Genomic DNA, 15,439 nt, shown 5'->3' with positions numbered 1-15,439 from the left:
TTGTAATCCTTTCTACTTCTCGAAATATAATGACAGACCGAGAGGCTCGACGAGAAGGAATCGGCGGAGAAATTTTGTATTTTATATGATAATCTTTTTGATATCCGAATTGTATCCAAACTTCCCATTTGTACAAAAAAAGAAGGGTTGCCTAATATCATTCATCCGACATTAGTTAATATTTTAAGGGATTTTACCTGGAATGAAAAAAAATAAAGAATTCATGAAGGTTTAATTACCGAACCATTTCAAAATGACATGCTCCGGATTAGTTTAGATAATAAGTACTACTAATAAATAAAGTATTTAAAAAAAACAAAATTATATAAGTCCATATAATAATTAATGGGTATAATTTTTTTTTGAATATAACTAATGGGTATAATTATTATTGACATATTATTTTTGGTTTCTTTTTTTTTTAAAAAAAAAAAACTTCAAAATAGACTAAAAGCAATTAAAAATATTAATTATTTTATTTTGGTTTTTTCACTATTTTTAACGAGTCCGAATTAATTTTTAATTTTTAATTTTTTTAAATTTAATTTTAAATATAATTCCATTTTTTTTAGTCTAAAACAAATTCGTAGTTTTCCCCCAAAGCCTTCCAGCCTTCATTTCTTATATCCACCCTTCCATTTCAACTGCGCATAAGCTAATCGCACGCACTTGCCGAAGTAGCAGCTCCGAAATCTCGAACATGGAAGATCAAAACCTAACTGAAGAATCATTAGCTCCAATTTCTCCACAGTTACGAGAGAATATCCACAACGATGACGAACAAAGAACCGAATCTTCCGACTCCGACGACGATTCCAGCGAGTCGGACGACGACGAACTTCAAATCAGCAGTCAACTGCAAACTCTGGAGGATGAACTCTCTATCAATCCTTCCAACTACGACGCTCATGTCCAAGTAAATTTTTGTCTCTCTTCGCATATTCTGTTTGTTTCTATGTTCCGTGGCTTTCGTGTCCCGGTGGTGGGTTACCGAGAAACCGAAGAAATTTATTTGAAACCTACGCGAAAATTCACCTATGAGTACTAATAAGTCAGATGACCGCATGCAATCTAGGGATATGCTCTTATGTGTATGCCGTAGAAAATTGCTTTCTTCGAGTAAATATCTACCCCTGTATTTGCATAGATATTTACGTACTTACGAATGACAATCAAGTAGCAAAGCAGTATATTTAATTTTTTGCAACTGGAGATTTTGATATAAAAGCAACATATTTAATTTCGTGCAACTGGAGATTTTGAAGCTTTGAAGGTGAAATTTCACAATCCTTTTTTTGAAAGGAAAATGTTAAACGAGAACTTCCCAATCTTGAAAAGAAAAAACAAGCAGCCAAAAATAAACGATTGAGAAAGAAAATTCAGTCCATTAATTGTAGTTGTTCCGCCAGGACCTCAAATGAAATTTCTTAAATTTTTCCTAGAAACAGAAAGTGGTGTCTTTTTTGTGCTTCTGAGTACTAGCAATAATCTATGCACCAAAACAGGGGTACCACCCATGTACAAATGCTTTACGTCATGTTAGCATATCAATGACATTCACAAAATGTACATCACTAACAATGTCATGTTCTAACAAAATAGTGAATCCACCTATCTTTTAATCTATTGGAACTATTTCCAACACTATTAAAAGCGCTACCATTTCTTTCCTTCCAAATGACCCAAAAAAACAGTCAAAAGAATTAAATTAGCAATCTCTTTTTTAACATACAGCCCATCCCACACCCATAATTCACCCTCAACAGACCCCGCAACAACTCAATCAATCCCCACAAAGCCGTAGATCAAGCACCAAAAGCTGTACACTAACGGCCACCATAATAAGAGATGGTTACACGATTCCCACCTTCAGTTCTCTGACTTGTATTTTCTCAACTGCAGAACAGAGCTGTGTTTTTGTTTATTGAGGGCGTGTCTGGGGCAGGTTATTTATAGAAACTTATAAGCTACAGTGCTTCCAAAAGTTTTTTGTTCTCTCTAAGAGTGAGTAAGTTGATATAGTTTTGTCTAAGAATAACTATTAAATTTTCAAATGCATATAGCACAAAGAATAACTAGTTAGCTGTTCTGCTAGGTTTGGCGGTGTTTTTGTCCCAAATAAATTTTTTTAAAAAATGTCAATGTAACGTGGTGTTTTTATAGAGATATAGGTTATAAATTTTAGAATTTATTAATGATAATCTGATATTTTGTTTAGTCAAGAGCAACATAGAGAGCTTATAAGCTTTCTAAAATAATTAGGAACCAACAATTTTCTAACAATACTATTGAAAGAGCTTATAAGCTATATGACTTATAAGACCATGGTTGTTTAATAAATGCGAAATTTTAAATGCTGTTAGAGAGCTTATAAGCTCTTGTTTATTGAAAAATAAGTTAATTCCTTGTGATCTCTTTTCCTAATAGATTTGACATCTTATGGTCCTTTCCTTTCAGTATATAAAGATTCTAAGGAAAATGAGTGAGCTCGAGAAGCTAAGAGAAGCTAGGGAAGCTATGAGCGCATTATTTCCACTTAGCCCTGCTATGTGGCAGGAATGGACTAAGGATGAAGCTTCTCTCTCCACTCGGTATCATATATGCTCTCCCTCTTTTCATGTATGCTGCTGCGTTAACTTATGCTTTCACCTTCACATGCTTGGTAGCCTGAGTAGTATCACAATGGCATAAAACTATGTACTCTCAAAGTCAACATTCTACTCCCTAGAGTTGTTTGTTTTATATACTTAATTTGAGTTCTTGCTGATTATTTGCTCGGTATCTGCAGGCCTGAGGCTTTATCTGCTATTGAGAAGCTTTATGAGCGAGGGCTTTCCGATTATCTGGTTGGTTCTGATTGATTTGAAGTTTGCATCATTCATCATGTGTTTTTTCCTTATCAATATTTAGATTAAAAGCATAAGGGCTGAAGATATCATTTTGTAGCATTTATTTTATTGTGCCCAGAAGTTCTTGACGGAAAGGGGAAAAGAGTCGGCTTGGCATTTCATTCTTGGTTTCATTTCTTGGGTTTCTCCAGCATTAGTCAACTACAATACATTTTTTCTCTTTTTTTTTTTTTTTTTGGAAATTGGGTACTGATGTTCTCTTTCTCCTTTTTTTTTTCTCAATGGTGCTACAATAAATTGCCAGTCTTTCCTTGCATCAGTCTGCAGTAGGAAATTCTTCATCAGCTGTTCATGCTAGACCATATTATTCTCTCTCTATTTTTTTTTTTTGAAATAAAAGAAGTTTTAGTAAAAGATAGCAAAGGGGTACTACCCAGTTACGCAGCATTACATCTCTATCAAATGATCTAGCATAATTCCAAATTCATCTACATCAGAAATTTTTTTTTTTTTGAGATAGGTCTACATCAGAAATATCATGACCCAACAATAGAGAACCAAACGAGTGTATCCATCTTTCCATAATGTGATTAAAATCCTTTTCAATTCCTTCGAAAGCTCTTGAATTTATCTCTTTCCATACTACCCATAAGAACGATGATGGAATAAGCATAAAATTGTTTTTCTTTTTGCATAAACCTGTCCATGCCCATATTTCAGCTTTCACGGAGCCAGCTATTACCCAGTTTATTCCCAAAAGTCCGTAGATCATTGTCCATAATTTGTAAGTCAGCGGACATCCTAGCAACAAATGGTTACATGATTCCCCATTAGCTTTGCACATGAAACAGTGATTAACCATGCATCTGCCCCTTCTCATCAACATATCAATGGTTAGTATACATTCTCTACAAGCTTCCCAAGCGAAAAAAGCCATTCTTGGCGGTACCTTTGTCTTCCATATTTGCTTATGTGGAAAATCTGTCCCCATTATTCTCTTTTCTCCTTCAAGTTGTTTGTAGAACAATTTTACAGTAAATACCCCACTTTTTTCTGGCATTCATTGTTTAAAATCCTCTTGATGACCCATTTTTGCTTGAGAGATCAAACTGATTAATTGTTGAAACTCATCTATCTCCGAATCATTGAAATTTCTTTTAACTTGCACATCCCATAATTTATAGTCCCCATCCCCAGAATATGCCACCTTAACTTTCATGTCCCCTTTTTGCGCGATCTCAAATATTCTTGGGAATCTGTTTTTTAATTTGAAATTTCCAGCCCATTCATCTTCCCAGAAATTTATTTTATCACCGTTTTCAACACACCATTTTGTGCATGCTGAAAAATCCTGGCAGGCCACTAAGATTTTCATCCATAGACTTCTGCTATGATTTCCTCCCGTCAGTCTCCCCGCAATCCCTCATTCTTCTATTGCCCCACCTTGACTCAACCACGTTACTCCATTGTCTATTTTCTTCCCTTCCCTTTCTCCACAATCACTTTCCTAGCAATGCTTTATTCATTTTCACCATTGATCTCAGCCCCAAACCACCTTCATCATATGGTTTTTTCACCTCTTCTCACCTAACCAAGTGATACTTTCTTTTGTCTACCTCATCACTCCATAAAAATCTGCATTGAATCATTTCCAGCTTCTTTGCAATCTCGATTGGCATAGTAAATTCTGACATGTAATAAATCGGTAGATTTACTTTTGATGAGCATTAATCGACCCCCTTTTGAAAGGAAATTTCTCTTCCATCCTGCCATCCTTTTCTCAACCAATTCAGCCACTGGATCCCAAGTTCTTGACTCTTTTACTTTTGCACCCAAAGGGAGTCCAAGGTATTTCATAGGTAGATCTCCCACTCTACAGCCCAATACCTCCGTCATTTGCATTTCATTTCTTCTACCTCCAGTTTTAACCAGCTCCGATTTTGACATATTAATTTTTAGACCTGACACCATTTGAAAACATAACAGAATACAACGAAGGTGCAGCATTGTCGACTCCCCTGGTTGACAGAATATGATAGCATCAGTGGCAGACAATAGATGTGACACCTCAATCTTGGAATTACCTTTGCCAACCATAACCCCGTTAATCATATGTAATTCTTTTGCCCTTTCCAATAATATGCTAAAAGCTTCCATAACTATTATAAATAAGAAAGGTGAAAGTGAAAAATGAAAAATCTTTTTGTTGGATGGACTGTGGTGATAGGCTGAAGAATAAGTAGGCACCTTCTTTCCTTACTGTAATATCTATGTTAATAGAAGTCACAACTGGTGGTTTTGCTTTTTTTTCTTTTCAGTACTTATTCTTGGTTCAAGAGTTTTAGGAACCTTGTTATCCCTCTTAAGATTTCTGAAGTTGACTCAAAATTTCTAGATGTCTAATATTGTTCAGTTCTCCCAATATTTTGACATTGAAACATCTCAAAGACAATTTACTCTACTTCCTGACGTCTAATACTGTTATTTAAAAGTTAAAATAATTTATTATATTACTTTTCTTGCAGTCTGTGTCTTTGTGGTGTGACTACCTCAATTTTGTGCAAGAATATGATCCCTCAGTGCGCGACTGCTTACCTGACGGTATTTCGAAAGCAAGAAATTTGTTTGAGCGTGCTGTCACTGCAGCTGGTTTGCATGTCACTGAAGGTAGTAAAATATGGGAAGCATACAGGGAATTTGAGCAAGCAATTTGTCCCGCTATTGGTGAAGTTGACTTCGAGGTTGGTAGAGAGCTAACCTGTTTATATACCATCAGCTCATGTAGCATGGTTCTTTTGCAGAGATAAAATATAAAGCTAAAATAAAGTGCAAAACCACTTTCATGTGTCATTTTAATATTTCATGAGAATGGTTTTGCAAAAACTAACAAATATGGTGTTTGTGAGTGATGCTGAAATTGCTTAAATTGGGATGATAAAGGAGCAGTGTGGTGAGGAGTCCTCTATCAGACAGCACGTAGCCTTCCCTTACATATATAAGGCTGTAACATAAACCATGAAAAGTCTATTATTAAAATAAAAGTGAAGAAAGGGAATAACAGAAAGCATTTACAATGCGAAAATTTGGGGGAAATCTACCGCCATAGGATTAATGAAGTCTTCTCTTTGGTTTAAACTTTTATGGTTTAACATATTTGTATTCATATTTTTGAGGGAGAATACTTCTTGCCATTTGAAAACAAATATTTTCTAGAGATAATTAATCTAATACAGTATTCTCATTACGAAAAATAAGCATGCAGGATTAACATGTTAAGTTTCTAACTTGTGATGTGGAGGGCTTGGGACAATTTTAATCCCTTATAATTTACTATGGACCACTAAATGAAAAGTCTCCATTGACCGTGTGAGGGAATTTAACTCTTCGATGAACTCTTGATGCCTTCTTAAACAGTGTTGTTTTTTTCTCATGGCGTATGCATGTTTGATTCTGACGTTGATGTTGAAGTTAGCGGTTATGTGCACTGGTAATTAGCAGAGTATCATACCCATCCAATTGTCAAACAGTTTGTTCTGAATTCAAGGCATAAACCAGGAAATCTAGATGGTTGACTTTTCAGTATTTTTGTGCCCATTAACTTATTAGAAATTTGGCATTTTAGGGACGGGCTTCCTGTCTAGATAATAGATGTAGCAGAACAAAAATGCATAATATTGCTGCAAATTTTTGAGTAGGCTGTAGCAGATTTACTTTGTTCTTCGGAGGCAACTTACATGCATGTTTACATGTGTGTGTATTTATGTATAGATATATTTTTCGGTTGAATATTTATTGTCTATGTATGCAATATATATAGATACATGTATATGCAAGCATTCATATGTTTGTCCTGTGTATGCTGGTGGAATTCTGCAGTAACAGTGCCTTAATGCCTTGTCATTTGAAGCTTCTTTAATCTTTTTTATCATGTCTTGAGAAGTTCTATCACATTGGAAAAATCTACATTTACTATTGTCTTCTTACAGGGAAGAGAAAAGCAAGTCCAACGCATTCGAAATTTATTTCATCGCCAGTTGTCTGTGCCTCTTGCTAATTTGAGGTCATTACTTCTTGGGTACAAGGCTTGGGAGGTGGAACAAGGGAGTAAGCTTGATTCTGAATCCAGCAATGTGGATGGAATTCCTTCTCATATTGCTTCAGCATATCAAAAGGCCTTAGATATGTTTCATGCTCGTATTCATCTGGAAGAACAGATCAGCAAGAAGGATATATCAGACACTGAGAAATTTCAGCAATTCATGGTACTTGTTTTTCTAGTTATATTAAGTAAGGGCTTTTGTTTTCCACTTCTTATTTGGATCTTGAGGGGATTATTTGTTGATTTGAATCTCTAAGTTATCCACTTCTTATATTATTGTTTCCAAAGAAAAGAAAAACGTTTTTTTTTTCTTTTTTTTTTCCCCCAAATATTATGAGTATCCCTTTTTCTTTTTGCAAAGAAAAAGATTACAGGTTATCGTTGTTGCAGGATTACTTGATATTCGAACAATCATTTGGAGATCCTGTCCGAGTTCAAGTTTTGTATGAACGTGCCGTAACTGAATTTCCCATATCAAGTGATCTCTGGCTTGAGTATACTCGTTATCTGGATAGAACTTTGAAGGTTTTGCTTTAGTTTGTTACTTTTGAGTTTTCTAAGGGTACTGCAAAGTGAAGTAACTTCTATCATGTTCCTCAGGCAGGAAAAATTGTGACGGATATTTACTCTAGAGCAATAAAAAATTGTCCGTGGGTTGGAGAACTTTGGGTTCGATATTTGCTTTCCCTGGAACGTGGGCATGCTTCTGAGAAAGAGATATTTGCTGTAAGTTTCAGTTCTGTAGCTTAGCTTGTTGCAATCAAGCTTGAATCTTAGAAGTAGTTAGCTTGTAGGTTAACATGCTTAGCTGCTTTTTATTTCTTTTAAAGCGGAAGTATGATGCAAAGAGGAATAATTGAAATATGATTAGTATCATTATTTTGAAGTGTTAAATTTTTTCATATTTGAATTTCCACATAGATTAGGATCCCATTATTACTTATATTGTTTAAGTAGTTTGTTATGTTTCCTGTTTAAAATTATTTGACGATGTTCTTACTGCATGAGATTTTTACTTGGGAACTAGTTCTGCATTAGTGATTTTTTTAGAGCACTATAAATATGTAAGCCCTAGGTTGTAAATCAGTTTAGTTTGTGAATATTTTGAAAACAAAAAGTAAGTGTATAAAAAAGGCACGAAGGGTTATGGATACTAGTCAGTAATATAGTCAGCAACTTACAGACAGATTGTCTTAATCTGACCTGCTTCTTTTTCAGTTTTGTTTCAAATTTAAATGTTCCATTGATCCATTTTGTTGTTCAGTTTTGTGTCAAATATTTTAGATGTTCAGTTGTATAAGTTGTTTGTTTATAGTAGTCTTTCTCTTACTGTTTTGTAAACTATGTAAAGTTTATTGAGTACTTAATTTTTCGGGATAATTAGTTCCCTTTAATGAGCCCATGCAATTCATTCAAAATAAGGAACAAAAGAAAGAAGATATAGGAAACATTCCTCTTCTTTAGTTTCTGAATTTTCTATTTCTAGACCCATAATAATCTTGGTCAATGTGTTGAATTTGACGAGTTTAGGTAAAAAAAGTCATCCCTAGATAAGTTGATAAAGAGGGGAAAAAAATCTTGGTGAGTGGGTGTTCTTTATGTAAAAACAGAGCAGAGAGTCTCTGTGATCATATCTTCTTTTGGTGTCCATACGCAATTTGCCTTTGGTCTTTGGCTACCTTTTGGGAGTGAGGGAGGAGCTTTGAGTGTAGGAAGGTATTAGGCTTATTTTTTTGAATACTTTTTGGACAATTTGGAAATAGAAGAATAGGAGAACTTTTGAGGATATGGAATTTAACTTTGATAGATTTAAAGACTCATGATTATAGACCCCAAGTTTTTTGACTAAGGGTCACTGCAATATTCTAGCCAGGATTTAGGAGACCTTATATACATTTCATGGGAGTTGTGAATATTTTTGTACACGAATTGCACCCTCTGATGCTCTTTGAATATTTTAATTTTTTCCTTTTCGAATAAAAGGATTTGATGTTTGCAATAAAATTAATGAAAACAAACTTTCCAAGTTCATTTTACCCAAAAGTTACATGACGCGCTCAAAGTTTTCAATTAAGAAAATTATTTGCTTTTTTTCTTTTGATAAAGATGAGTGTTTAAATTTTAATAGGTATGTAGATCTATTAATTCCAAAATCTATCTTAAATTTAGGTCAAACTATAACTTAGTAGCTCTAGCATTTTGTGACACAATGTAGCTTTGCCTTCAATTTCTCTTTTGTTTCATTTGATCTGGTTTTATGTTATTTTATTCTTTTCTTTTTTGAAGGTTATAGTTCTTTTCTTTTTGTAAGGTTTTTCTTGTTAGATTAAGTATTTTCTTCTCTTGAAATAAAATCCTAAATATCAGTTTTTGTCCTTTTTCTAATTTGTCTCCTGGCCCCCAAGAATACTATTAGTTTTCTATTTTTTTTTTTTCCAATTTTTCTATTTTTCCAGAGTAATATGCAATAATCCGTTGAAGCTATTTTTGGTAAGCGGAATTGTTGTTTTTCATTTTCACATTCATCTTGCATCTTTTGAATGTATACTAGGTCTTTGCAGTTGAGCACAGTTCATGCCTGCTAGATGACAATCGTGTTTTTTTTTTTTTGAGAAATAATAGATGACAATCATGTATGGTACTTTTTCTGCTATGTGGTTATATACATGCATGTATTAATCTTGACATGCTTTCCGAAAGAGTTGATGTTATAGGATTATGTATGTTATGCATTAGTGTCCTTGATGGTAATGAAAAATATGTTTTCCTCTCTTCTATTTTTGTGACTATGTTGTTTAATCTATTTTTTTTCATTATTTTAGGTTTTCGAGAAATCCTTGCAATGCTCGTTTTCAACCCATGAGGAGGTATGTGCATGCATTTTCTGCAATACCCCACTCTTTATTTTTGTTGTTCTTGTCCATTTGAATGCCCTAATCATTTCTACTCCATTTGTCTCAGTATCTAGATTTGTTCCTTACCCGTGTAGATGGCTTGAGGCGAAGAATTTCATCTGCTAGTGAAGGAAACGTCACATTGGATTATTCATTAATAAGGGGAACTTTTGAGGTTCATTCACCTGCACTGCTTAACTGATAACGGTTTAAAATTTCAGTACTTCTCCTCCTTTATAACTGAACCTCCTAACTATTGATTTTCCTGAAAGAATCTAATTATCATTCAAGGTCCAATGTTCTATCAAAAGAAATATTTAATATATGTTTGAAAGATTTATTTATGTAAGAAATTTACATATTTCCATAAAATTCTTAAATGTATTTTCTTGGGAGGAGGAAGGGTGTGGTTTCTTTGTCAATATCACCATTAATTTGTTGAAGTGCTTCTCTCTATAGAATTTCCTGTGTAGAGGAAAAGATGGGACTATGGTAGATGAGTGTGAGATAGATGGTTCTTGCTTACTGTTGTGCATCGTTTTTTTTTTCAGACACTTCGTTAAGTATGGTTGGATAACTAGTTAGTTATGCTTAAGCTGGTAACCTGCGTGTTATCAATCAAATCCGAACTTGATATGTTATTTATAAATTGCACTGTTTACAAAAGTCAAACTTTTGTGAAACTTTCAGCAAGCATCAGACTACTTATCACCGCACATGAAGAATACGGATGGTTTGTTGTGCTTGCATGCTTATTGGGCCCGTCTGGAGCTAAAATTTGGAAAAGATTTAGGTGCAGCTCGTGGTGTTTGGGAAAGATTGCTTAAGAATTGGTTTGTCCTTATCTTGATTCTGTCTCTTGAAGTTCTTAGCACACTAATTTTTAATATTTATTAACTTCTCATCTTGATGTGTTTGCTTTTTTTAAAAAATATAATCAAGTGGTTCGATGCTAGAAGCTTGGCAAGGTTATATTGCAATGGAGAAGGAATTGGATCATATCAATGAAGCTAGGTCCATTTATCGGAGATGTTACAGTAAAAGATTTGCTGGAATGGGTTCAGAGGTAGCTTTCTTCTCCTTGTAGCTCGGTATCATGTGATATAAATTATTGCTTTCTTTGTTCTTTCGGGGTTCTTAAATTTTGTTGTTGCAAAGGTCTTTAGAGGATCAATGAGCAACGTCTATCATTTTCTATTTTTTTTTCATGATGGAAGCTAAAAAGCGATGATGAATTGTTCCTTTTGCTTGCTTCTAATGCAAATAGGAGATTTTTTGGACCATTTCTCTTCATTCTTCTTGATCTCTACTGCAGTTGTAGGTTTTAAAACCTTCTATCTTTTTCCTAAAGATAAAAGAACGTGTTTTTCCATCCAAATGGCCATATACACTAGAGCGACTGAGGAGGATATGGGTGATTTCATTAGGGTTGTATAACATAACCTAACATAAGACTCACTACATGCATTGCAACAAAAATGACAAGAGCTTGCTTGTTTATTGGCAGTGGTTGTTAAGTGGACCATTCATTGAGGGGTTGGAGTTCAACTGATGATCTCAAGGTTTTTTTTGTTTTCTTCCAAAACTGTTTTGGGACTTGGGGACTGATAACTTTCTGGGCGTGGCTAGTTCCCTATTGATTTCTTCCAAAACTGTTTGAAATTTTATGAAAGGGGATTGCCCTCAAGGTTTTTCAGGAGTTTAGTATGAGTGGGAGAATGGGGATTAGCATGATACTCTTTTCTGTTAAAAGGACTTGTCCATTAAGTTTTCCGATATTTGTCCTATTAGCATGGCGACCGGTGTCTATAGGATTAGTACTAAGTTCTTATCTTTGTTGTTAGCTGAGGTGTTGGGGAATATGATTATTATTAGAGATTCGATATCTATTACTTCTTAAGGCATTTAAATTTCCTTTTTTTGGGTAATTTTTTTCTCTTATTCTTTCTTTTATGTTGGGAGAATCTCTTATCTTCTTCATCTTTCTCACAGCTTCTATTTTTCTTCGATGTACTTCTTTTTTCAAATGAAAAGAAAGTGGAGAAGTTCTAGTTTCTAATAATACTAACATGTGTATAATACTTCGTAAGATCCTTTTTTTAATAGAAAAAGACACTTCATTAAGAAAGGAGAGAAAAAGACTTTATAAGATAACAAATATCTTTTTTTGAGATAACATAAGATAATAAATAATAATTACAAAGAACTTTCTTTGATAGATTGTTCTCCTGAGTTATTTTGCATACGACCTCCTTCTTTGCTAGGACAGACAGACTTCAAAGAAACAACTTACAACCACTTTTAGGAGTATGTGATTTTGTTATATTGAGCTAAAGCTAGTTGCTATATGTTCAATGGAGTTCAGAAAGCTTCTAGCTTTATTGTCCGTGTTCACTGTCACTAGTATTATGTTTTCAGTCTAGTTGCAATTATTGTTTTTTATTGTTTGAGAATGGATACCTTGCTTCAGGATTGCCTTTAGCACTTTTGAATAACTGTCCTATTATGGTTTGGTTAAATTGCTGTGTCATGCACTGGGATTAGATGATACATTCCTTTCCTAAAAAAACAGAATCATTCAGGACATATGCAATGCTTGGCTGCGCTTTGAGAGGGAATTCGGTACATTGGAGGATTATGACCATGCAGTACAAAAGGTACAATTGCTTGCCACCATTGCAATTCTAATGCTCAGCATGATTTTGGTTGCAACTTAAGCACCTTGATGACTTAGTTTTTACAATCCTGGTAACGCTCTAGCAGAAACAGTATAACTTGCTGTGAAAAAATGGATTGAGAGAGGACTGCTGATACCCGAAAAGTCGTTTTCTGTTACTACTGTTTTTGAAAAAACAATCTGGGCACACACGTTCATGTTACTGGGAATAATATATTTGGTTAGTGCATTAGCTTGTCTCCATCACAAAAATGTACTGTCAAATGCTTGTTAACTAGATTGTCCATCCTTGCCCATCTCAGGTTACACCGCGTCTGGAAGAGCTGCGATTATTTAGGTTGCAACAGGAACCTAAAGCACATAATACATCAACACATCAGCAAGAACAAGTCCTCAAAAGAACTTCTCATGAAAAGAGAAAGCCAGGTCCAAGCATGGCTAATGAACAGTTGCCAGCCAAGCGGCAGAAAAATAAAGGTCAAAACTCGAAGAAAATGGAAATGCACAACTTAGCTGAAGTAAATAACATGGACAAGACTGAAGAGATGGAAGCCAAGGTTGAGAAACAAGACAATTTGAATGACCAGCAGATGAAAGCCTCCGACTCTGGCAAAACTAAAGTGTATACGGACCAATGCACAGCTTTTATCTCAAATCTTAGCCTAAAGGCAAGTGGAAAACTTTTCTCTATTAGTTTCTTTTACAAACGATCAAACTGGTTTCCAGAAAAAAGAAAACTTATATTATTTGCAGGCAAACTATGAAGATCTCCGCCGGTTCTTCAATGATGTTGGTGGGGTTGTATCTGTTCGAGTTCTACACGACAAATTCACTGGAAAGTCAAGGGTCTCTCTCTCTCTCTCTCTCTCTCTCTGGGACACACACAGACACTCATCAGTTTCCTTTCTAATGCTTGTAACTGTCTATATCTGCCCTTTGTACTGTGTTTTGTGCATATTTCCTGGTGAAAATCCTTTAAGGCATCGTTTTGCTGAGGAACAACTGGCATTCTGATTCAATCCAATAATTTATAAATAATGTTTGATGCAATTTATTGGCAGTAACATCAAACTTTGCTTTTTTTCCCCTTTAGTTTAATGGAGTACACAAAAATCCTCTTATCTATGGTAACAATTAGCAATCTGAAAATAAATGCAACAATTAGCACCTCAAAATAAATTTGTTCTGGGTTTGAAATCCAGGAATTGCGAAAATTTCACTCTTGGAAGTCATCATTACTGAAACTTCTACCAGGTTGCCTGGTAAATTTGCATCCGAGTTTCTCACAATATTATATTGCAAAAAGATCCTTTCTTCTCTCTCACTCTCACTCTCCTGGTTCTTGGGGTGGGAAGTGGGATTTATTCTCGAAATGAGGGAAGTTTGGGTCACAATTTTGTTCACCTGTGATCTCTGAAATTAGTTGATAACTATTTTGTCCACTAAGCTGCTAATTGACTTTTAATTTTCTACATTGATGTTTGAAGGGACTAGCATACGTGGATTTTATCGATGATGAGCACCTTGCTGCAGCTGTAGCAAAAAACAAAATGATGTTACTTGGAAAGAAGCTTAGTATTGCATGTTCAAATCCAAAGCAAGGAAAAAAAGAATTTGGTGGTCGTGCTGTCTCTTCAAATCGTGGTAAGATGTGAATTTCTAGTGCTCACGTTCTGCATGAATATGCTGTTTTACTTCTCTATTTATGGTGGCAACATGTCGATGTTCCTCTTTCAATAGCCTTCTCAAATTAATTGTGTGCTCTGTATCCTGTGTATGCATTATGGTGTGCTTGTGAAGATCCATATAAAGAAATATATATAGAAGGGAAAACGGGCAGTGACTCTGATATTTAAGCAATCAAAGGATTCAACAATTATCAGTCTTTAACATTATCAATCCATGACAATTATAACATTCCTATTGAAAAAATTACCTAAATTATTTACTTAGTAGTTGGATTTTCTATGTGCCCAGGTGGATGTCTTAATCAAAAAATGCATTGATCTGCACCTTGATGTGTTTATTTTATGTTCTTTCTTCATTAAACCATTTTATGGTAATTGCAAGCTGCCATTATCTTCTTTTGCATCTTCTTGCTCAGTAGACCTTCTTTATTTTAATCTTAACTCAAAAACTGGCTGCAGGGCTCAGCAATGAAGCTAAAAGTGCTGGAAACTCTGAAGCAAATGTATCCACTAAAACATCCAAGATACCTGACGAGCCCGGGACAGCTAACTCAGTACATTTTACAGCTCCTCGGCACCATGACAACATCGAACTAAAGGGCAAGAATACATTTTTACCCAGAAGTGTTAGACCTCTTGCAAACAAACCAAAAACCAGCGAGGGTGAAGATGAGAAACCGAAATCCAATGAGGAGTTCAGGAAAATGTTTATCAAAGATTGAGGTTGTTCTTGGGATACTGACTTTACTTTAGAAGCCCATCGAGGTGCACTGTGTAACCCATGGTTTTGAGTAAAATGTTGTTTGGGATTAAACATACCTGTCCTTATGTCATCTTTCAGTTAGATTCTAACAAATTCACTTCAAGGCTGTATCTTTTCTTTCAGTTATGGGTATCTTTAGATTTGTATTTTCTACAGTTATATAAACAATCAACGTGAGGTGTGTTCTAATGAGGTGGATGTATTGGATGTCTTTAGTTTCTTCATTCTAGAATACATGGTCAAGTATGATCATCCTTTATCTCTGGAAATGATTCTGAAGGTTTTGGACTGTCATTTTGTTTGACCCAATGATACTTATGTTTATGGAATTTTGCAGGGTCTATATGTCGGTTAAAGCTCCTATTACATGGCAAGAACTATAATATGCTACCCGAGCCTCACTGCGGTGTTGGGTAGCATAGATTGGTAATTTGTTCTTTTGCTCCTAATCATGAGATTCAATGTGATG

At 34.8% G+C, this 15,439-nt stretch overlaps 1 protein-coding gene across 4 annotated transcripts; it reads left to right on the top strand.

The window, feature by feature from the left end:
* Positions 1-582: 582 nt before the first annotated feature.
* EMB140 (EMBRYO DEFECTIVE 140) lies at positions 583-15,162 on the top strand. 4 transcript variants are annotated; one of them, XM_088210854.1, is made up of 16 exons: positions 584-916; positions 2,458-2,591; positions 2,789-2,846; positions 5,375-5,590; positions 6,836-7,111; positions 7,339-7,473; positions 7,549-7,674; positions 9,771-9,815; positions 9,910-10,017; positions 10,533-10,675; positions 10,785-10,908; positions 12,425-12,499; positions 12,822-13,187; positions 13,273-13,365; positions 14,007-14,163; positions 14,667-15,162. In XM_088210854.1, the coding sequence occupies exons 1-16, from the start codon at positions 701-703 to the stop codon at positions 14,927-14,929; spliced, it is 2,535 nt and encodes an 844-aa protein (XP_088066980.1). In that variant the 5' UTR covers positions 584-700; the 3' UTR covers positions 14,930-15,162. The 4 variants fall into 4 exon arrangements, with proteins under 4 accessions (XP_088066983.1, XP_088066980.1, XP_088066981.1 ...); XM_088210856.1 differs by having other exon boundaries at positions 777-916; positions 2,458-2,619; XM_088210857.1 differs by lacking the exon at positions 14,667-15,162 and having other exon boundaries at positions 583-916; positions 13,286-13,365; positions 14,007-14,150.
* Positions 15,163-15,439: the final 277 nt, after the last annotated feature.

The sequence above is a fragment of the Carica papaya genome, chromosome 9, assembly GCF_054855325.1.
Source record: "Carica papaya isolate Zhongbai chromosome 9, ASM5485532v1, whole genome shotgun sequence".
NCBI classification, from domain to species: domain Eukaryota; kingdom Viridiplantae; phylum Streptophyta; class Magnoliopsida; order Brassicales; family Caricaceae; genus Carica; species Carica papaya.
The sequence above is the reverse complement of the archived record's forward strand: the minus strand, read 5'-3'. Positions and strand labels throughout refer to the sequence as shown.

What these genes read in the sequence shown, in the direction of transcription:
- EMB140 (XM_088210854.1), top strand. Translation starts at nt 701, where the DNA reads ATGGAAGATCAAAACCTAACTGAAGAATCATTAGCTCCAATTTCTCCA. An exon ending in GAAGCTTCTCTCTCCACTCG is followed by an intron (nt 2,592 to 2,788) that starts GTATCATATATG and finishes CGGTATCTGCAG; the next exon opens with GCCTGAGGCTTTATCTGCTA. An exon ending in GAAAGATTGCTTAAGAATTG is followed by an intron (nt 10,676 to 10,784) that starts GTTTGTCCTTAT and finishes AATATAATCAAG; the next exon opens with TGGTTCGATGCTAGAAGCTT.